Here is a 23,403-nt window from a genome sequence, read left to right as displayed (position 1 = left end):
TTCCATATTTGAGACTATATTTCCTAATTTCAGACATTAAAAATGCTTTGAAATTAACAAGTCCTATGCCTCCTCTCAACCAAACCTCACTATATTTCCATTCCATTATTGTGCCCGTCTCATCTTGATTTTCCCTAAACATTGTCATGATCCCGGGTCCTGCAAGCTTGCCGAATTGGGCCTAACCCAGACACCTGACTTTTCTAGCAAAATGTAAGATATCAGATGACCAGTTTCGCAGCAGATTAGCTTCGTGTAACAAAACGCAGGCTCTGGTGAGTGGGTCACTGAAGCGCAGAGTAACGTTGCTTATCGCAGTGAAGCAGCTTTCGTGTTACGAAAATCCTCCCACCCTCAGAGATCTCCAGCTAGTCACAAATCACACATACCCCCCCCCCGCACCCCAGTGTCTGTGGAGAGCAGAAACCCCAAGGCCGACTTGCTTGGGCGGCTTTCAGTGCAACCTGGGGAAGTTTCACAATTGAAGGGTCCAGGAGAACCAGGCCGCAAAGCAGCACCGTCCCTGGATTCCCCGGGGTCCCAGCCCCACAAGACGGGCAGTCCCGGCTTTCCCCTGCCCCGGACAGAGCCCCAGCCCCCCGGGCCGGGGAGCTCGCTGCTGCCGCCACCCCGCACTCACGCTCCGCGCTCGCTCCAGGGCCAGCCCGCAGAAGCGCTGCGCTGTCTCTCGGAAGCCGGGCCACAGGCCCGCGGCTGCAGCCTCCGGAGCCTCCTGCCGTCTCTCCCCGGCGGCCATCTTACTGCGGCAGAAGGTAGCGGCGAGGGGGCAACCGGCGCTCACGGCCCATCACCGGCAACAGCAGCAACAACCCCAGCAGCGCCCACGCAGCTTCCTGCCGGCGCCAGCCTGACAACCAAGCGGGCCGTACCACCGCCCCGGAGAGGGGAGCGGGGCGAGACCACGGCTGCCTCGGATGGGGGTGGGGCGGGGAGGCGACTGCCACTGGTGGGAACTCAGCAGGTGGGACTGCACCACTGTCCCAAAAACACAGGCGGAGCCAGGCGACACCATTCCGGGGGGACAGCGGGGATGCACGGCTAGACCAGAAGAATGCACGGGAAAGAAGGGGACGGCGGCACCACTGGGTGACACAAGGGGGGTGGGCCGCAGAGGTTGCAGCTGAACCCCGCGTGCTCCGCATTAGCAGGTGTAACGACACGCTCAGTACACCCAAGGTAGCAAAACGGGAGCGAGAGCAGTTTGTGCCGCTACAAGTCTGAATCTGTAAAAAGCAACAGAGGGTCCTGTGGCACCTTTAAGACTAACATTGGGAGTATGCTCCCAATACTTCTGTTAGTCTTAAAGGTGCCACAGGACCCTCTAGTCCTCAGTTTAGAGGCACAATGTGCTGTTAACTAGACTACTAGCCTACCCTAAAATTTGGTCGTTTAAACATTTCACACACACAAATGTATTCCCTCACAAGCAAAACAGGTCTAGGCCCTGCTTTATCCAAGCTGTTGTTACCCATCTTGCCTGCTGAACTTCAGGAAATGAACCCTTGTGTCAGCCAGTGAGAGTTTGGGGAGAATATTCTCTCCCAATGCCTACTGCAACTATATATACAGGAAGCAGAAAAGAAAGGGAAAAAAAATCAAGAGGCTGGGGTGGGGGGCAACAATTAAACTAAGCAAATAGGGTGTGAGGATTAAGAAAAAAAGTAAAGGAGAAATGGAGGGACCCAATTTGAACACCCCATTCTGAAAATATTTCCTTTTCAGCAGAGTTACTGCACATCTTCAAACACTTATCATATCCTAATGGAGCTAAACTCTACCAAATGTTGACTCTGGACTGTTCAAATCTCAAGCTAGTGCGAAGAGCCCTTCATAGACAGATGTTAGAAATTCTACACTTAACTCCAGAGATTGTTGGAAACTGCTGTTTCAGGTGGAAATGTTTGAATACAGTTGGCTTGGTATTTATAACTTACAATGTAAACAGAATCCTTTCCTCACAAACTAATATAGCCTACTCACCTTTCAAACATTTAAAGAGATACAATTCAGAATAAAAACAAGATAGAAAGTAATTAAAGAAACAAAGGAGAGATCATCACACAACAGTACAAGTTTAGAAGTATTCCCATGGCAATCTCACAATCATTCCATTTTGACATGTACCGTGTAGTACTCAGTGGATACAGAACCAATCTCTTCTTAGCTAGACTTTAACTACTTATAAAGAAACTTACCCCTTCCTTTGTTTTGGATGTTTCCATTTGTGAATCAAATATTGTAATCACATAACAAACATTTCTATAAAAACTATGAGCATAAAAGTATCCCTAGTTTCTTAAGGAAAGTTCCTGATCCAGTCAGAGAGACATCCTGCACTGGTATGTTTCCAAATGGACAGAGATCCTGTTTTGACATTTCTGCAGTCAAGGGAGGGGGGGGCCAGAGGTGGATTAACGACTAACAACAAAGTTTCTCATTTCATGGCACATCATGTTTCCTTTCTTTTGTAAATATAAATTAATTGACACTGTGTGTTTTTAAAATTCCAATACAAAGAAATGTTATATTAGGAAGTCTAATATATACATTACTTATTTTTTTATAAAAGGTAAAGTACACCTTTTAAAAAAAATGACCATATTGTGGGCCTGTAATACCACGTGTAGGTATTACACACTGAAACACAGAGGCTGCAGAAAACATTGATAAGCCATATCCTATCTACGTGGCATTGTACTTTTATTTATTTCATTATTTCTGTAACTTGATTTCTATATTCCACTGGAATTTTTTTCAATATAATTATGTTTGTAAATCCCAGCTTTTATAAAGGTTGACTCAGTCATCCTTTGTATGCAGCAACATATGCAATTTGCATCTTTTACTGTGAAAATCTAAGAGGAAGGAAAAATGCAATACAAGGTAGCTGTTGGTACCTAATGCTATACATGGGAATTTTAAAGTAGCCATTTTATTTGTACTGAATAATAAAAAATTGAATTTTAACATAGCCTGTAAAGCTTGAATACTCTATATATCCCAATTAGCCATTAAAGTCTTAATTCCTAAAGAAAACAAATTATTCATGTTTCTCTCTCAAGGTTCCTGTATTTGCCAGAACATACGGGGATAAATTATAAGCATGTAATAATTAATCCCAGTGTGTCTCAAACTTTAAGACCTTGATTATACCACATCTGAACCTCAAAAGTTCTTGGCATATAACCTCTTCAGATATGCTTCTTGTATTTGTGCCTCAAGAATTCCAATGTCTCTGCCTTCCTCAACACCCCTCTGCCACCAAGGTTTCTTAGAAATTTACATCCATGATGTCCTCCTTACTTTGCCCCACCCCATCCCATTTATCTTTCAATCCATAATATTCTCCCTTTACCTGTCAAATTCCCACATCCTCTGTCTTTCCTCTGCCTCTTCAGATCCCCTTTTCATCCCTTCAGTTATCCTTGTCTTCACCCCCTTTGCTTTGTTTCTCCCAAACATCCCTCTCCAAGTGCCCCATGTCTCTGCCTATCCTTTCCCACCTTCCCTTTTCAAGCCTCTCCCACCCAGTTTCTGCCCCACTTTCCCTGCTATCTTTAGAATCTTGCACTACAGATCCCTTCACTTACCAAGCTCACATCCTTCCCTTACTCTCAGACCTTCCTTCCCCCAAGTCTCCCCTCTACTCTCCCTCCTTCTCTTCTCTCTTCATCTCCACCACAGCAAGTTTCTCCCATACTTTCTTTCTTCCCTTCCCCCAATCCCCTTTGCTTCTCCCATGTTCCATCTCCCCAAGGGCCCTCACTTGTATTTGTTCCCTCCAGTACCAGTCCCCCCACCTCATGGCACAACCTGTACTGGTTCCTCACATCTCCCCTTCCCAACACTCCTCTCTGTATCGGTGCCCTTCCCTCGCTCCACAAGATCCCTCTGTTCCCAGTGCCTCCCTCATCAGCTCCACAAAGTCTACCTTGTACCAACCCCCCCAAGCAAATTCCCTCTTGTATCTGTAGCCCTCAGATCACTTCTTCCTCACTGTTCCCCCAGTCTCTCTCTCTCCAAGGACCCCTTGGACTCAGGGCCACCCGGGGGGGGGGGCAGGTGGGGCAATTTGCCCCAGGCCCCACAGGGGCCCCCATGAGAATATAGTATTCTATGGTATTGCAACTTTTTTTTATGGAAAGGGCCCCCGAAATTGCTTTGCCCCAGGCCCCCTGAATCCTCTGGGCGGCCCTGCTTGGAACATGTCACCACTCCTCAGCCCCCCTAAACCTGTCCCCCAATTCCTCATTCCCTCCCTCTCCAAAGATCAGACCCAACATCTCCATGTCTCTCCCTGTACCTGCTGCCCCCTTGCCCCCATGGTACCCCTCTCCAAGCTCCTCTCTGTCGCACCCATTTCCCCAGCTCTCCCAAGCTCCCCAAGTCCCCCTCCAAGATGCCTCCCCTGTTCAAGGTTTCCATGTTCCCCAACCAATGTCCCCTTTGTGCCCCCCCCAACCACCCCAGCCTCTCTTCCCCCTTCCCTCCCCGGAGGAGAAATAGCACGAGCTGCTGCTGCTGCTGGGTCATGGGTGCCTCCCTGCCCGTCCCCTACGCCAACTGACAGGGGATGAGGAGGGTGTCTATGCAGGGAGGAGACTGAGCCAGCTCCCAAATCTAGCTGCATGGGGACATAGTGGCCCCAGTGTCAGGAAGCTGCACTGCAGCTGCCTCTTCCCAGCTTGTCTTTTCTGCCTGACTGCACCTTTTACTGAGGGGTTATGAAGACTAATTTTTTTAAATCATCTTGTACAGCATCTAACTGTGGCCAGTGCACCTTCAGTTGTACTTCTACCACAGTTTGAAAACAGTTGACTTAATCTATATATTGAAAGAAGAAAACAAAATCTATGGTAACACAACTTGCTGATGGAGATTTTACATTTGTAGATTTTGCAGCAAATACAAAATTATAGTTCCCACACCCACTGTGCCTCGCATTTTATATTATTTTATATATTGTACTAACTTTTGTACATTGAATATGTTCACAAGAAGACCATGTTATGTTGCTGTGGGAACCAAAAGTTTAAATTTCTTGATTCTGGTACTGTATGTGTAAAATCACTACTAAAAGATTGCAGTACCTTTTTTATTATTTTATTTTTTTATTCCAGGCCCAACCCAGCTTTCATTTAAATCAAAGGGAATTCTGCCAATGACTTCAATGGGAGCAGAAGCATGCCATGGGTTTCCTTTAAAAAAATAGATAAAAGATGCTGGTGTGTTTGACAAGTGTGTTTTCTTGGCTGTTCTATAAACACACATTTGAATGTACTAAATGCACAAGGGAGGATTCTGCAGAGGCAATGGGAGCAGCAAGGGGCCGAAGAAAACAGCAGCTAATGTGTCATTTCCTGCCCCCTCCCCTCACCAGTTGGGCATCAGGTCTCCCTGTGGCCAAGTTTGAAAATTCTGGTCTCCTTAAATGCTTCCTCAACATAAAAACAGAGGCCACACTGACGATACCTACCCCAATTTTGCTATCAGTTCCAGCTCCAACTCCAGATGAGTTGCAGAATGTAACCAACAGCAGAATCGGGCTCAATTTCCCTCTGGTGGTGTTAAAACATTAAAGAAACAAAATCTTACCTTTTTGCTAACAGTTGCCATTGCTGAAAATACAGATTTTACAAAGTCACCAACGTCAAGACCATCAAAATGCAGGAGAATCTGATATATCCAGTCTTCTTCTGTTAATTTATAAGGAAAGAAAATGTTTTGCATTATCAAGTTATCTTGTTAATAGCTCCATTTTTATTTTTATTTTTTTAAGATTGAAATCTTTTTTTCAGCTCAAACAACTTCACACTTACCATTATTGGGAATGTAGTTTTGAATCAGGAAAAAGATCTGTGATAAAGGTTTTTTAGCATCTAACTGAACATTTTTCGCTGAATTGTACATTTTCTTCTGAGGATTCACTGGAGCAATTGTTATTGCTTTTGAATGCTGGCCACTGTTACGTTCTTTATACAAAGCTGTATGCCTGTGATGATCTTCTTTTGGAGCTTTGTCTGATAATTTTCTCTCATCAGATATATCTGCAAACAATTGTGAAGTGGAATCATGTTTATTTTCAGCCTTCTCATCAAGAATATTTTATTGAAATTTTCATGTGAAATTTTGTAAGATTATTTCCCACTATGTCACTAATTTGGTTTCTGAATTCCTCCTCATTTTCAAAGTCATTTTCAAAGTCAGACTCTCACTGGCAACTGCCAGAAAAGGAATCCCCCTCCCCCCAAAAAACCCCAAAACCAAACCTCTAAACAAATGGACAACTGATTTAAAGGGTTACTCTTCTGATGTCACCATGTGACAAGACAATATAATAAGTGACCTGGCAGGAATATAAGAATACTTTTAGGACAGGGTTCTATTTACATAATGTGTATTATATCACTGTAAATCTATATTCTAAAATATATTGGGCCAAATTCTGGTCTCAGAATGGGGTTGCATGGATGTAACTGCAGGCAAAAAATATGGTTCCCAACTTTCGTAACTGTTGTTCTTCAAGATGTGTTGCTTATGTCCATTCCATTCTAGGTGTCCGCACATCCACATGCACAATTGTTGTAGATTTTTGCCTTAGCGGTATCCATAGGGTCGGCAGTGGCGCCCCCTTGAGTGCCACGTTCATGCGCCAGTATATCAGACTCAAACCCCTTGGCCGGGACAAAATACTTCTTTTTGTCCCTCTTTGAGGTGGAAGGAATGGAGGAAGGAGTTTGCCAGAGACCCTTGGCACTCTTAAGGACACCGTCATGCATGGGTAGTCTAACATGGGTTGGGGTAGAGGCTGACAGGACATTAAACAAGATGTCCACCTGCTCAGCCATTGCCTCCACTTCCAGGCCCAAGCTCTCGGCCACCCGATGCAACAGGGCCTGGTGTTCCTTTAAATCGTCCATCGGGCTGGCCCTCGAGGGTCCAGCAACTGTCTCATCCGGGGATGAGGACGATGATTGCACCACCAGGGGAAGTTCCAGGGCATCTTCCCCCACGGGGGAGGGAGGCTTAGGAGTGGGCACTGTTCCTTCTGCCTCGACCACTGAGTGTGCCTCGTGCACCGAGCCTGGTGCCATCAGTGCCGCCAGCTGTTGCTCCGAGGCGGCGACTGATGAGCGGTGAGAAGGGGGCATCGCCACAACCGGCATTCCCCATGCACCCCAATAAGGCCACTGCACCAGCCACTGGCCATGCTGCCAAGTTGGCACTGTCAACATCAACACAGCTTTGGGTGCCCATTCATGCTGGTGCAGTCTAGGCGAGGGGCTGAACTGGGCTTCCATGCTGGAGGAATCCCCTTCCAGTGACCACAGTGGGGCCGTCGATGCCTGGGTCTGCTTTCTGACTGTCGCCACTGGAGACCAATGCCCAGAGCGAGGTGATCGGTGCTGGTAACGAGGGGACTGGTGCTGGTGCCAGGGGGACTGGAGATGCGACGGGGAGCGCTACCATGATGCAGGCGACCAGGACCTGCGCCTACAGGATGATTGGCAGGAGGTCGAACGGTGTCGGTAGAACGGTGACCGGCTTCTTACTCTAGGCGATCCAGTGACCAAGGATGAGTCTCAGAGTGTCTGGTTTGCAACTCCAGCGACCTGCAGCGTGGAGGTGGAGAGCGCTGCTTTGTCTTGGGGGATCAGCGGCACTCCACTGCTCCCTGAGGAGTCTTAGCAGCTGGCTTGCCCTTGTGGGCAGCCTTTGCTGGTTCCTGGGCACATGCTGCATCGGCGGTGTGGGCAGATGCCTGTACTCTCTCGGTGCTGGGGAAGCCTGTGATGGCATCGGTGCTGCCAGGGTTTTTGGTCCCATGCTGCTCCCGGGAATCAGTGGTGGACCTTTCACAGGGCTAAGGGCCCGCCTGGGGAGGTGTGAGCACGCAGCTCCAGAGTGGCCGGGTGGCCTGAAGTGGGTCTTTTGCCCAATGGCCTATGCCCCTTTTTGCTCGGTGCCATGCTTTTTAGTCTTCTTTTTGGGCACCAGCAATGGGGAATGGGGCCGGGCAGAGCCTGGTGCCGGGGCCGCACTGTGCACCAAGGCCGAAGTACTTGGCGAGTCCTAGCAGGGCTGGATGGAGGCTGGACGCAGGGTGGACTCCATGAGGAGAGCCCGTAGCTGAATATCCCGCCCCTTTTGCATGCAGGGTCGGAAGTTCTTACAAATTTGGCACTTGTATCTAATGTAGGAGTGGGCAAACTATGGGCCGCGGGCCACGTCCAGCCCATCAGACCTTTTAATCTAGCCCTCAAGCTCCCGCCAGGGAGCAGGGTGGGGGACTTGCCCCGCTCTGCCCGCCTGGTGCTCCCCAGCCCCGATTCACAATTCCTTGATGAGCACCATCTTCCTGCACGCAGAGCCACACTGCACAGGCACGATTGGCACTGCTTACCCAGACTTCACTGCGCTGTTTCTGGGATCGGAACCCCACCTCTACGCAGCAGCACACCCAATCCCCGAAGTGCTAGCCTCCTTGCACCAGCGTCCGCCCAAACTAGCCAATGATCAAGGCCAGCAGCTTCGCAGGATACCGCCCCTAATCGAGTCCAATTAGGAGCGCCTTCATCGACCAATCCCTGAGGCACCGCTCCTCCAAGAGACTCGCCTCATTCCTTATCAGCCAGTCATCACAGCTCAGACCCTCCTGGTCTCCTATGGCCCCACCCTTGAGGTTTTATGTTTATTTCCACTAAAATGTATCTTTATTAAATAGAGTTTATTTGAATACCTCTGAATTGTTAATTTTGTGAGCATTCATGGCCCGCCATACAATTTCCATACCCAGATGTGGCCCTCAGGCCTAAAAGTTTGCCCACCCCTGCTCTAACATGTGACTCCCCTAAGAACTTGAGGCAGCTGCTATAGGGGTCACTTACAGGTATAGGCCTGTTGCAGTCCCCGCAGGGCTTAAGCCCCGGAAGACCAGGGCATGCCCCGCCTGGGGCAAAGTCCCTGTTGGGACCCTAACTGCTAACTATTAACTACACTTAACAACTACTTAACACTAACTACTATAAACAAAACTAAGGCACAAAAGTCAGTAGACAAAAAAACCGGGAAGCTGCTCCGACTAACCACCACGAGCATTAAGAAGGAATTGAGAGGGCATAGGGTTGGTGGCGCCTGATATACCGGCACATGAGGGCGGCACTCATGGGCGTTCAATTTCCAACCCTACGGATACCGCTAAGGCAAAAATCTCCAATAACCATGCATGTGGGCACGCACACACCTAGAATGGATTCAACATGAGCAAGCACTCAAAGAAGAATATGTGTTGCCCAGATGTAATTAAGGCCAGAATATAGTTCATTATTTAGAAAAAATTATGTTTTGTCTTTGATCAGTACTGATTGGAGTACTCTTCCAGGGTTGCCAGGTCTCTTTATGAAATCATGTTCCGATATGTGAGAGGAAAACTCAAGTAAGAGAGTGTAATAGCCAGGAAAAAAATAATTCATACAGGACTAAAGATGATCAGCTTTCCATAAACTAACAAATTTCCTTGCAAATGTTATATGCACAAAGAACAAACATAGACATGTTTGTCTGTGAGTAATGAATGGAAGCACACAGCAGCTGCACATATAGAAGAGTATTACAAGAGCTCATATAATTAACAAAAAACGCTGCTATGAGATGAACTCAATTTTGCGGAAAATTTCATAATCTTGTGCAGCAGCTATGAAATTATTGTATGTCACCACTCTGCATATATACAGATATGTGATGACAGAGCAAAAACGACTGGAGTTATCTGTGCCATCCTAAGTTTTGATTTCTTCAATTAGCTCAGTGATTTGGACTAAACAAGCAGAAGGCTTCAGAAAACAGATTGTTTCCAGCCACAAAAAGGAAATAAGCATTAATTAATTTTTCATGGCAGTTCTGGAAGTACAGTTACTATATAAAGATACAATACAGTCACAATTAGTTACATTTAGTGAGCTAAGAAGAATTAGCAATTTGTCAGAGAAAAAGGGTTACAATTAATTAAAATTAAGTCTGTTCATGCAAAACAAGTATTTATTAGAAAATACCCTAATTGGGCCATATTTTCAAAGCCTCAGTTTGGCTACTGAAACTGCACATGCCTATGTCCATGTTATGCCTAGGTTTTTATGCAACCAAAAACTTTAGATTTGTATGTATATATGTAGTTATATATCTTTCACTACCAGTTTTGTATGCATTGTTGACTGAGAAATATTGTAGGTGTTAAACTGTGGGCATAATTTTAGAGGATTTAGAATATTTAATCCTTTGAGCCAAATTCATTTCTGGCATAACTTCACTGGCTTCAGTAGATTTATACCAGGGATACATTTTTCCCATTAGAAAAACTACATTTACCAACTACATTCCTATTTTACTTACATTGTGAGAATGATAATTTAAACGATGGTGACACTAGTCACACAAATATGATACACTTTGGTACTTTATGATGCCATCAATGAATACTGGAACCAAAATATGCAGTGGCATCAAGAGTTTGATTACAATGGGATTGATTATAAAAAAGAATCATGGTAAGATAGTCTTAAGTCTGACTTTTGAAATCAATGGACTTACTCACCAGAGTAAAATAACAGGCTATGGTGTGAAGTATAACAACAGATAGTCCGGTCTAATGTCCACTGAAGTAAATGGAAAGACTCTCATTAACTTCAATGAGCTTTGGATCAGGCCAGAGAACCTAAGGAAGAGGAACTATCTCTGGAATAATTGTGAACTTTTATCGCTTAACAATTTTAGGTGGTTTTCTACTGGCTTTATCATTAATTCTTACAAGTACTTTACCCATGTCCATATATTTTATATTACATAATGGTGTCCATAACCTATAAGTAGTGTGGCATAAGGGAGTTATATATTCCTCAAAGAAAGTGTTAAATAGCTACACTACTATAATCACCTATTAACAGCTAGTAGCTAAATTCACTAGTGTTGATTTTAAACCACTAAAAGTGGACAGTGTCACACCTGTCTTACATTTTTCTCACACAAAGCAAGTATTGTTCTTGTTTTATCACCTTTAATTAGTAAATCAGTAGTCCAGTACCTGATTCTGCATTTTGGGCTTCACACTTTGTTCTGATGGCTGATAGAAGATCTTGTAGCTCTGGAAGAAAATTCATTTTCTCCTTTATACATTTCTCATAGCCAGTGTCCAGATTATGTTCCTCTTCCACAGAGGCAGTCACTTGTTTCTTCTGCATGAAACTGTCTTCACATGTAAAAGTAGTGATATCATGCTGAACTTTTTTAAACTGTTGTTCTAGCACCAAGAGTTTGTTTTTTTCACACAGACTCTTTAAAGGTTGCTTCACTTCCTGAGACAATTTTGAATAAAGCAGTTGGTATGCAATGAATGAGTTGGATATATCTGTGTTCCTTTCAATTACTCTTTGGCCTTCTTTCCTTGTTTTCTGGGACATAGACTCAGTCTCCCAGATTATGGTTTTATCAGTTTCCTTGTTGTTTGTTCCTGTTTCTGATGTAATCTTTTTTTCCTGAATGCCAAGTTGTCCTTCTTCAGATCTATCTTTTAGCATTTTAAAATGATCTATGTTTAAATTATTTGTAGCTTTTGCCGTCTGAACTGTGTCTTTCTCTTGTTCAGATTCATTTTCCTTTAACTCAGCCTCTCTCCTTTGCACGTTATTAAATTCTACCTTTATCTGGTTTATTCTAATATCTTCCCTGTTTTCATTTGGGTCTAGGACAGGAATTTTGTGTTCAGAATTTTTTCTAAAGTCTCCATTATTATTTTTACTAAACAAACTTCCAAGAAACTGTGAAGTTTTTGTAAAAATACTAGTCACCACCCCCTCTGTCATGACACCATTTTTATCATTTATATTTTGGGAGTCTGTTTTTTTCTGATCATCAGTATCTTTTTTGCTTTTTTCCTTACTATCTCTTGCTTTTTCAGATGTAGTTAATTTTTCTATATGATTTATGTTTTCAGTTGGAAGAGCATCTTCCCTGTCAATGTGTCTTTTACCATTCAGATCTCTATGTTTAACAGCATTTAAATGGAGTGTATCCAAGCCCTGCTCACTTTGCGAAGGTACACATTCTATGTTGTTGTGTGCTGAATCATGATAATGGGGAATATGTGACAAAGGCTTGTTAGGATTACAGCCACCATTATTTTTAAGAGGTGCCTGGGTTTGCAATTCAGTAGACTCAAAAGATTCTAAATGTAATGCTAGGTTTCTTTTTTCAGAGTTTTCAACTACACTAGATTGTTTTTGGAATAAATGTTCGTGTTCAGTAAGTAGGATATGACTGGATTCTGCAGTTGTTTTTGTTGTAACTAAACTTTCTTCAGACATTTTCTGTGATTCTGCAACGTCCTGTAGCTTTGGTGTTACATTGTCATTTGAATGAGGATATGATGATATGTTCTGATATTCAGATTCATTTTCTGTATTTATGCTTTCCGTATCTTCATGATGACTTGAACTGCTGGGCTCAGGCACTTCTAAATCTGATGACATGGAAGACTCTTTTCTTTTATTATGTAGCACCTGATTTTTACAGTTCTTTCCAGGATCTGAATTAGTATTATCCCCAGTCCCATGTTCTGATATCAGAGGCTCATGTTGGGAAGATGAATCATCCAGTTCTATATCTATTGGTTCTTTCTTATGGTGTGGTATATTCATGGAAATTTGTTGAGATTGCAGCTCCTCTTCAGAAAAAGTATCAGCACTAGCATCAGGTGCTATAATCTGTTCTTGTAGGACTTGTTCCCCAAGAACATTTACTGTTAATGAATCATCACTAATTCTAGTATTATCAGGATGCTGTTCAGATGGATTTGAAATATGTTCTCTTTTATTGTAGTCTTCATCTATTTGCTCCTGTGGAAATGGCATAGAAGATTGTGGAACTTCATTGCCTTTGTTTTGCAAACCATACAGTAAATAATTTAATGTGTGACTGTCTTGCTCAAGAATTATATTCTCACTTCGTATTATTTCCTCAGACGTATCTACTGAAGATGCTTCTTGGTTAGTCAAAATATTTGCTTTCTTTTCATTTTGGGGTTTATTTGGCTCATAATTTATCATTTGCTCACTGTGTTCTAGATTATCTTCACCACACTTTGAAATATGTTGTGAAAAATTCTCTGGCTGTTTTATTCTGTCTTGGGAAAAATTATTTATGTCTTTGCTATTCACTACAATTTTGTCTAACACAACATCATCAACATTTGAGTTGGAAAAATTATCTTTTATGGAATCTTGAGAGACATCATGCAAACCTTTGTCAGAAGAATTTTCAGTATATTCCACATCAGTGAGTTCTCTTTCTTCTTCAGAATCCAAAGTAATATGTTGTCCCTGTACTTCCTTATTTCCATGGTGTTTTGATAGTGATTCATCCAATTCCAGAGAAGATAACTGGTCTGAAACTTGAACTTTCTTTGTGTCAGCAATGTGATCAATGCCAAGTTCATGACCATTATCCTCTGAAAATTTTTCAGCTAAGTAACCCTGCCTTTCTCCCTTTTTATTAATATTTTGTTGACTAGAATAAGAATCTTCACAAAAGTATCCATGTTGTTCTGGTAAATCTTTTATATTTAATTTTGATTCTAAAGATACCTGCTGCTCATCTTCTAAAATAGAATCTTCACTTTTCTCTTTTATATTAGAAAATTCCTCTCTTTCATTACGTTTAGAATTGTGTTCCTTGCATTTTGGATATGTAAATAAAGGGTCTACTCTGTGTTCTAACTGGGATTCTGTAAATGAAAGAAGTGAGCTATCTTTTACCAGTTTAGTATCTTTCATTGTGTTTTCACTATCTTGTTCAATATTTTGCACTGTCAATGGAGAAAATAGAACACTTTCTTTGGAAATGTCTACATCACTCTTCTCTAGTACTTGTTCATTAATCTTCTGATTTGTTTGGCCTTTCAGTTCAATTTCTTTGCCATTTGTAGTCTGGCCATTTTCATCATCGAAGCTCAGAGTCTCTGGTAGCCCTTGCAGAGGATGCTCATCTTTGGTTGCAAAACATTGGAAGCTCAGTATGTTTTTATAACGACTAAAAGAAAAAACAGACTGTGGTTCTTCAAACTGGTTTTGCTTGTCTTTCTCAGAATTATCAGCTATGTCTAAGTCCTGAGATAAACTTGAAGAAGATAAAAGCTGGGATACAACTGATTCTTGCGTGTCTTGAGAAACTATAGATTCCTGCTCCTTTAGATCATCTGATATGTCCATATTAAAATCTATGTTGCCAGAGATATTTTCATACCAACCTGCCTGGTCATTTTTGCTCTCTGATTCCTCTGTTATCTCTTTTATTTCAGTATTTTCTATTACTTGACTTTCTGCTGCTGAATTTTGTTCTGTACTGTAAAGCTCAGTTAGTTTGGTTTTGTCTGATATTCCTTGAGTAAGAGGTGACTCAGCTTCATTTAGTTTTTTCTTGAAGTTCAGAAGACTATCTAAATTTGCTGGCAACTCCCCAGAACTTGGTGTGTCATATTCTGAATCTACTGATTCTTGTTTATTTGTTTTCAGATTATTTTGTCCTTCATCTTGCATCATTTCAGCTATTTCTCTTTTTGATTTCCTCTCTATGTAAGTTTCAGTTTCCTGTAGGTTTAAACCATGCATTTCTTCATTCTTAACTGTTCTGTCCTCCTTATGTTCAATTGGTTCCTCTTTTGATAACACACGCTGTTCACTAGAATAAAAATCTTCACTTAAATATTCATGTTGTACTGGTGAATCTATAGTATTTTCTAACTTTAAATCTAAAGATACGTGCTGCTGGTCTTTGGAGATAGGGACATCACTGTTATCTTTTATATTAGAAAATTCCTGTCTTTCACTACCATCAGAAATGGGTTCCTCAGGGTTTGAATATCTAGATATTTGTGAATGTTGACCTGGGGAGATTTTAGGTTCTAATTGGGATTCTACAGATAAAAGGGGTGAAGTATTGTTATCTTTTACTAATCTGGTATCCTGTATAGTTTTTTCACTACTTTGTTCATAACTTTGCACTGCTAATGGGGACAACAGAACACTTTCTTGGGACATTGCCACATCTCCCTTCTCTCGCACATTCTCACTAACCCTCTGATTTGCTTGTAATTTCACTGCAGTTTCTTTACTTCCTTGTAATATTTCATCATTATTTTCAAATTGGGAGGGTTCTTCACTAAAGTTCAAATCCTCCTGTGCACTTTGCACAGATTCCTTTACTTTGGTTGTTAAACTGTGAAAGCTCAGTATGTTTGTAAAATGACTAAGTGAAAGGAAAGATTGAGATTCTTCAAACGTGTCATGCTTTTCTTCTTCTGAATTTTTAGCAACAGTGGAGTCTAAGCTCTGAGGTGAGCTGGGAAAAGAGTGAAGCTGGGATGTAACTGATTCCTGTGTGCCATGAGCAACCACAGATTCCTGCCCCTGTTGATTATCTGATGTGTCCCTATTAAAAGTAATGAAGTTACTATATATATTTTCATACCAACCTGACTGGCCATTTATGCTTTCTGACTCCTGAGTTATCTCTTTAACTTCAGTGTTTTCCATAACTTGAGTTTCTGATACTGGGTCTTGTTCTGAACTGTAAGGTTCAATTAGTTTGTCTTTGTCAGCAACATCTGTAGTAAAAGATGACACTTCTGCATTTTTGATGCTCTTTAAATTGAGAGGATTATCTTCATTTACTGGCAGCTCCCCAGAAGTTGGTGTTTTATTGTCAGAATCTAATATTTCTTGTACATTATTTTTCTTGTTATTTTGTTCTTCACTTATCATTACTTCGGCTGTTGCCTTTTTCAGTTCTCTGTCCATCTGAGATTCAGTTTCTTGTGGGCTCGAAGTCTGAATTTCTTCATTCTTATCTGTTGCAACCTTCATTTCTCTGCTTTGCTCCTCTTTTGTTATAGTGTTCTCTTTCTTAGCATGACCAAATGTTAAAACATCACTTAAACCCAAATTAAACCAGCTTGATTTGGATACCTCATTGTCACTCTTTTGCTTTTCTTCTGTTGATGTTTCCACAGCTGCATTTCTTTGTTCAAACTCAGAATGTTCAGCATTACTAGAACTATCATGGATTTGTTGATTATTTTCTTTAGACAGCAAACCAAGCCCTGAATTCTCTCTACCAAAATGTAGTAAATCTGTCAGTCTACTCTGAAACCAGCCAGAAGGCTCTGGTTTATCCTCATCATTTAGTTCTTTCATGTCACTTTCATCAGTTATTGCTATTTTTCTGCTTCTGAATGTATTTTCTTCTAGAGACTCGGTAACTGTTTCAAAAGCTTCCTCATCTTGTTTACTTCCTAGGCCAAGCCATCCTACAACACCAGAAACAGTCCATGTAGATTGTATTGGAACTGGTTTCAATAGGTGACTGCTTTCAGCTTCTTGCAGGACAGCATCATCTTTTCCATTTTTGTTCTTTCTGAACAATTTATTGCTCTCAGTCTCCTTTTGAGTGTGAGGGTCTTTGAATTTTCTGTCTAATTCATCACTTTCAGGAACTAACTCAATTCCATGTTCCCGATGGAAGGAAATACTTGTCTGTTTTTGGAGCTCACCTTCGGGCATCTTTGATTCTGGCTCTGTGTAAGGTAATGGATATTCACTTTCTTCATTATGATCATGCAATACTCTATCTTTATTTTCCAAAAGGTATTCACCTCCATCAAGACAAAGGAAATCAGTTTCCTAAAAGAATAATATTCACCTTTTTATTATGTGCATGAATGTTTTAAAGTATTTTGTAATAAAATAATATACCCATTTTATCTACTTTTTTGCTTATGTACAATAGTATGTGTGTATAGCCTTGTATGAGGAAATGTAGGTAATCTGGATATTCCTCATGGCTCTATTTGGCTTAGTTGGTATAATGTGTGGATCTAAACTTCTTAATAGAGATCTGTGTCTGAGCACTATACACAGACAAATGGTAAAATAACAAGAAAAACACATACTGAATGACCCCAAAAAAGACTGGCAATGACACCTGAGTTTCTACCCATATATCACCTGGAGAATAGAATTTCAGCTGTTCATCAGTATACAGGGAAGATTGGTGATATTAGTTTACCTTAGTTGGCACTTCTACTTCTTGTGTAATAAAAACATCTTCAATTTGAACGGCATTCTTTGGGAAATATCCAAAATCCTTCCCTTTCTATAAAAATAAAAATGGAAGGAGAGTATTTAGCATTTTGTTATATATACAGATGATGTGTGTATCTTTGCATGTTAAGAACTTATGATCAAACAAATACTTAGATTAGAAGAGCCCTCTAAAGTTGATATTGATACCCATTTTGGTCAATGGAACCCCTTCTCCTTCACAAATAAATTTTTTCTCCATCACTTCTTGAAGCGTATGACACTATATACCCCATGCTATTTTTTACAGTATACACTTGCACATTACTATTGTGAACATATGTCGGTTCAGTATCAAAACAGTAACCTGGACACAGCTTCAATTCGTGTGTTGTTATATGCACTAATGATTTGATCCCACTCCCACTGAAATCAGTGGCAAAGCTCCCAGTGACTTAAGTCAAACCAAATTCATTCCCTCATAGCAAATGAGAACCATACTCCTCCATGTATCTTATGTTCACAAATGTAATGTATACATCGGGTACCTACTACCAGCCCTAAATTATTTCTCTGTGTAGATGTGCTAGGGAACTAGATCAGAAATTGTTATGATCCACGTCAACAGGAGGTACAGGGTTATCTAGTAATCTGAGCTACCAAACTCCTAACTGAAAGAAAAGTATTACATTTTTATATTATCAAAGACTACAGGCAATGATCACCTGTGCTGCTTTTAAAATTATTCCGCCCTACTAGGTAAATATATATTTTATGACATGTTCAAATTTTCAAAATGCATAAAATTTCACTGATGGACTGAATTGGTTAACTTTATTTTTTTGTAGAGCTATCAGGTCTTCTATTGTAACCATCACCTGGTATTTGAGCACCTACAGGGTTTGAACTATATGCAAACACATGTCCACTGTATCTTAAGTCCACCACTGTCTTAACCATTTGACCATTCTATTGAAGGTGCTCAAGAAAAATTCCCAATTTCTTCTTTGGGAGTTTTGTTTTAACAAAGATTGCAGGATCAGACACCAAAATTGGATTTTTGATTAGATAGTTTTAACAACTCCTTATCTTCATTCTAATTAGTCTGTGGATGCTTGACCCAATAGACTTGAATTGTTCTAAGTAAGCAATGTAGTTAAAAGACAGATGATATGATAGTGACTATAGCATAATTACTGTGAGACTGAAGACCAGGATTGCAGTCTCAGCTCTACCACTCCCAGTGGGATCTTGGCCAAATCTGTGGTTAAGTTTCCCTATCTGGGGAAAATGGAAATCGTAACTACCTACCTCACAAAGATGCTGTGAGCCTTAATTGGCTAATGTTCATCAAGTGTTGTAAGATTCTCAGATGACAGGTATTATAGATGTGCAAATGTATTATTACAGGGGTGGCCAAACCATGGCTTGTGAGCCACATGTGCCTCTTTTACAGTTAACGTGCGGCTCATGAAGTCCCCTATGCCTAGGGTTACCATCCGTCCGGGTTTCCCCGGACATGTCCGGCTTTTGGGTCTTTAAATAGCCGTCCGGGGGGAATTTGTAAAAAGCTAAAAATGTCCGGGATTTCCCCCGGACGGCTATCTAAAGACCCAAAAGCGGCTGACAGGGCAGCCGCGCCGGATTGAGCCGCTCGGGCAGCAAAAGCCCCTCCCCCGCTGCAGCTTCAGCACGCAGGTAGCAAAACGGGAGCAGGAGCTGTTTGTGCCGCTACACCTCGCCCCACAGCTGCAGCTCCCAACTTGCTGGCTCCAGCAGCTGCCGTGCAGGGAGGGGGTCTGGTGACACCATGTGACCGAACAGGGCCAGCAAACCCTGGCAAAAAGCTTTGGGGGGCACATGACATCGCATGCCCCCCCCCCGCGTTGTCTCTGGTTTCTTCTCCAGCAGGGAAGAAGGGCTCAGAGCTTCAGACCTCCAAGGCGTGCCTGTCCAGGCGTGGCACTCAAATTTCTGAAGATTGTTGTATGCTTGACCACCCCTGTATTATTGTTTTACTTGGCTTGCTCATAGTGAAATTATTGCAGACTGAAATACTTACACTTCCTGCCCACAAATCTTCCCTTTTTCTTGAAAGTTTGGAGTATACGATTATCTCTTCCCCCATTTTGAATTTCAGATATCGGCAGTCAGGCCCTACGTAGTCTTTAGTGCCTTGGACTCTGATCATTGCAGCTGAATATATGTAAAAAGGGAGCAAAAAGCAACTATAATAACTGCTTTTCTTAAATCATTCATCACTCTGAAAAAGTAGATGTGATGTATATGAAGAAACACTAAACATTGTTTATATATGAATAAAATATGTTTTATGATAATATCACTGTTTAAATTCTAAAGTAGAAAGCTACTAAAAACTGGAATATACATTGGAGGCCCTATCCTGCTCTCATTTAAGTCAATGGCAAAAATCCTATTGACATCAGTGAGAACAAATTCCAGTCCTAGATGTGCAGACCATTTTCAGTATTGGCACACACAAAACTTCCAGTGCCTTCAATGGGAGTTATACACGTGGAGCAGCTGCAGGGTAAGGTGTTACACACCTCCAAGATCCAAACACAACATTTTCCAAGTATTTTGATTGTTTGACTTTTAAATATTGCACATTTTCATTGACTTATTTTTCAGCTATTTTAGTCCCGTCTTTTGAACGTAATATTAAAGACAAACAAGCTAAGTTTAAACAATATAAGCATGAAGGAATAGACATGTTGCCAAAAGCAGGAAATTTAAAGTGTAGGTGGCTGACTTTCATTTCAATTTCCTTTTCAATAACTTTTTAAATATATACTCAATTTGAGTCCCAATCCCTCCCATAAACTGCTCCAGAGAAGCAGACACGTGAGCCTTCATGGAGCTCCCTGAAATCAATGGGGCTCCACATGGGTGCAAGGATCCATCTGCATAGAGCAACTTGCAGGATTGGGAACTCTGTGCAAATGTCAGCTTGCAAGGTGGATAGGCTCTCAATTTTGAAAGTGCAAAAATTTGTAAGTGCAAAATCAAAGGAGGCAGCTGAAAAATTGGCTCCAAGTATAAGTGACAAACAGGTTTCACAGTGGTAATCAGAGAGGTGGCTTTTCCACAAAGTATCCATTTTGTATCACTGCCATTTCTGATTCTGCAGCAAGCCTGGACAGCTATTTATGCAGACAATGCACCCAAATTATATAGGGCTTTTCTGTCCTATTCTTCAACTAGTTTCTGCCCTTAATTCACACCATAGCAGGAAAAATAAATAAAGGGCAAATGAGCAGTATCTTTCACAATAAGAACTTATAATGGAAAAAAAAGAACATTTTGCTAAACCAGAATATGTGTTCTGTAAACATTTTTATATTCATTTTACATTTACAGATATATCAGTTTAGAATTTTTAAAAAGTATTACAGTATACAGAGAAGAATCATTAAAAAAATAAATTAGATGCTTCTTAACATAGACTATTTTGAGGAAACTCATGAAAAGCTGTAAGGTGTTAGCGCCAAGTTTCTAATGTACTGGTAACAAGAAGTATGTCTACTGAACTTTGCCCTTTTGCATATTTCCACAACACAATCCCACAAGAGGGTTTTCCAGGAATATTTTTCCTTTATTGAAAATATATAGGGGTATCTTTCATATCCCTAATACTTTGACAACAGTACATTAAAGCATTTACACTTCCCAAATTTTCTTTCACATTTTTATTGTGGGCTTCTACATTGTGATTTGAAATGACTGCATATGGATTTACCAGACTCATTAAAAACAAAAAAACTTTTAACTTACTTTCACATTCCTGATCACCACACTTTTTCCACTCTGACATTAGCTTTGTACTCTGCAGACTTGTTAAAAATGAAATTACTAACAGCAAAATTCTGTGATCCAAAAACTTCGCCATACTAGAAAAGCAAAATGTAAATCTCGAATGTGGCAAAACTGCGCAAGTCGGATTGGTATTCAGTCAGCAGAAATATCCAATATTATTGTACTTAACCTAACCAAATGTTGAAAATAAAATCCCATTTTCCTTCCGGCTGCAGAACCTGCTTAAGCAGAAGAGCACTAGATTTCCACAATTTGCAGAGTCAGGTATCCTGATTAAACACATAGGCTTAATAATTAACTAAGTTTTGATAGTTGGACTAGTATTTTGAATACTAAGCAATGAACTCTATCCAGACTGAAGATTTTAGACCTCCTAGAAGCTAATAAGCAAGTGGGTTATATTGTACTATATGTGGCTTATGGGAAATTGTGGGGCAAACATTCAACATTTGTAGAAAGTTTTAGTGAAAATTATGGTTTATTTTCCTGATTGTTGAAGGAATATTTTTAAAATACATCTCTTCAACACATTGTGAGCTCAGTCTCTCATGTATTGGCTCAATTTCTTGTGTAAATTGATTTGCACAATTGCCTTTATAGCTGCCAACCATTTTTTTTTTTTTCAGAAAAAATTCCTCAAATAAACCATAGGTTGCGAGGCTTATTGTCCCCAGCCACCAGAATGTTCTGTTTGTTCTGGTGTACTTTAGGTTATTTTTACATTAATATATTGATTATCAGGGCCTCAAAGCGAATGCATTTTTTTCAGTGTGCTCTTCTCAAGTGCTGCACCTGATCCTGCAAGGTGCCGAGTGCCTCCCAAGGGAGGCTAAGCCTCTCAACTTCCATTGACTTTAATGGGAGTGGAGGTGCTCAACACCTCACAGGATCAAGGCCTTGAGGATATGTTTACACTGCTGTCACCACAGGATCGGTGCTATGCCTCCAGCTTTGGAACAGTCTCTAGGCGGAATCCTTTCAGAGTGCCTGACCCCCTAGGGATCTCACTCTGCCTCCAGGGTAAGCCATGTGGCTTCACCACCTCCTTGGATTGGACCTTTGAGCCTTTAGGACTTTTCCTTCACATCTCAGCTGAGTCCAACTGAGATAAGCTTTTGGTAGAGACTTGTACACTCTTCAGGGATTAATGCACCTCAGCAAGCATTTGCAGTGACACTCAAACCACATTGTCAAAACAGTAGGGTTTATTAGTCAACTGGAACACAGCATAGGAAGTCCTTAGGTTAGCAGAGAGAACTGAAGGTTAAAGAATAGATCATTCTGATAAACCCAGAGGCCAGTCAAGCTGTAGTGAACCCCATTGTTCAAGCTCTGTCTCTCAGTCTGACCTCCAGTCCTTGGTCAAACTCCAGGTGAGCCCGGACTCCTTTCCCCAACCAACTCTTATTCCACACCTCACACCACTCCAGTCCTTTGTTCTCGGGCTGGGGATTGTTGCGCCACTTCCCGGGACCTTGAGGAGAAGCAGGGAAATCCATATCCTTCTGAGTTGTTGGTTGCTAGGTGTCAATGTCTTGGTGATTGTATTTGCCTTTGTCTTCTCAGCTACTCCGTTGATATGTGAAACTAAGGCTGAGACACTAGGTAACAATGCAGCATGTAGGGGAAACTGAGGCACACATCGGCTTCATACAAATATTACAGAAAATTCCCACATTGTCACAAATGCACACTAAGCCAAGGCTCTGACTCAGGTTTGAGCCCAAGCCTGCCCTCCATCCACACACAAATCAGTCTGACTCAGGTCAGCAAGCACTCAGGACCCAGGTCCTATCCTGAGTCCCACTGAGATTCAGGTCCAAGCCCTGTCATTTTGCAGTGTGGATGCAGCTCAAGACACAGACCCGAGTCAGAAGATCTGCGTTGTGCAGTACAGAAATTTAGCACGGCTGCAAGACCCAGGTCCAGCAATTGTGAGCCCAGGTTTACAATGCAATTTGGATGCTCAAACACAGTCTTAGAAACACTAATTCCAAATGTCTAAGTCCCACAGACCTGGGTTTACAATATAGTGTAGATATATCCTGAGAGGATAAAACATAAACCCGCACGACTAAAAACCTACATTCTCTGGCTCACATGTTACATACTGATATATCAATATTAAAGTGACCTCCTGTCCTGTGTTTTAAGGGGGATCCCTTGTTTGGTGCCTAACAACCCAAATCCAGCAAGCCAGAGCATGCTTTCAAGCAATAATGGTACAAAGGCTGAAACCCTGGGTTACAAATGTATGATTTTGTACCATCCATACCTCATAAAAAATAAACTGTCTCACATTTTTGATATAGCTCTCCTGTATTTCCTTGGCCATTAGTACATATTCCATCACAATGACACCACATGGCAAAAGTATCTAACAGTATGCAAACCACAATCATCAACACTGGAAAAACAG

General features: G+C 41.5%; 1 protein-coding gene across 7 annotated transcripts in view; it reads right to left on the bottom strand.

Moving 5' to 3' along the window:
* The window catches only part of MIA2 (MIA SH3 domain ER export factor 2), a 63,585-nt gene extending 42,342 nt beyond the window's left edge, over positions 1 to 21,243 (bottom strand). For 2 of the 7 annotated variants that reach the window (XM_026651531.2, XM_026651532.2), the window contains exons 1-3: positions 11,099 to 15,531; positions 5,841 to 6,068; positions 5,617 to 5,717 (exon numbers count right to left, since the gene is read on the bottom strand). In XM_026651531.2, the coding sequence (XP_026507316.1) occupies positions 5,617 to 5,717; positions 5,841 to 6,068; positions 11,099 to 15,107 (4,338 nt within the window). In that variant the 5' untranslated portion in view covers positions 15,108 to 15,531. The other 5 variants (XM_026651533.1, XM_026651534.1, XM_026651537.1 and 2 more) reach the window with 5 other exon arrangements.
* Between the last annotated feature and the right edge of the window lie 2,160 nt (positions 21,244 to 23,403).

The sequence above is a fragment of the Terrapene carolina genome, unplaced genomic scaffold (assembly GCF_002925995.2).
Source record: "Terrapene carolina triunguis isolate 2854851 unplaced genomic scaffold, T_m_triunguis-2.0 Scaffold96, whole genome shotgun sequence".
Taxonomy (NCBI): domain Eukaryota; kingdom Metazoa; phylum Chordata; order Testudines; family Emydidae; genus Terrapene; species Terrapene triunguis.
Note: the sequence above shows the minus strand (reverse complement) of the source record. Positions and strands in the feature narration are given on the sequence as shown.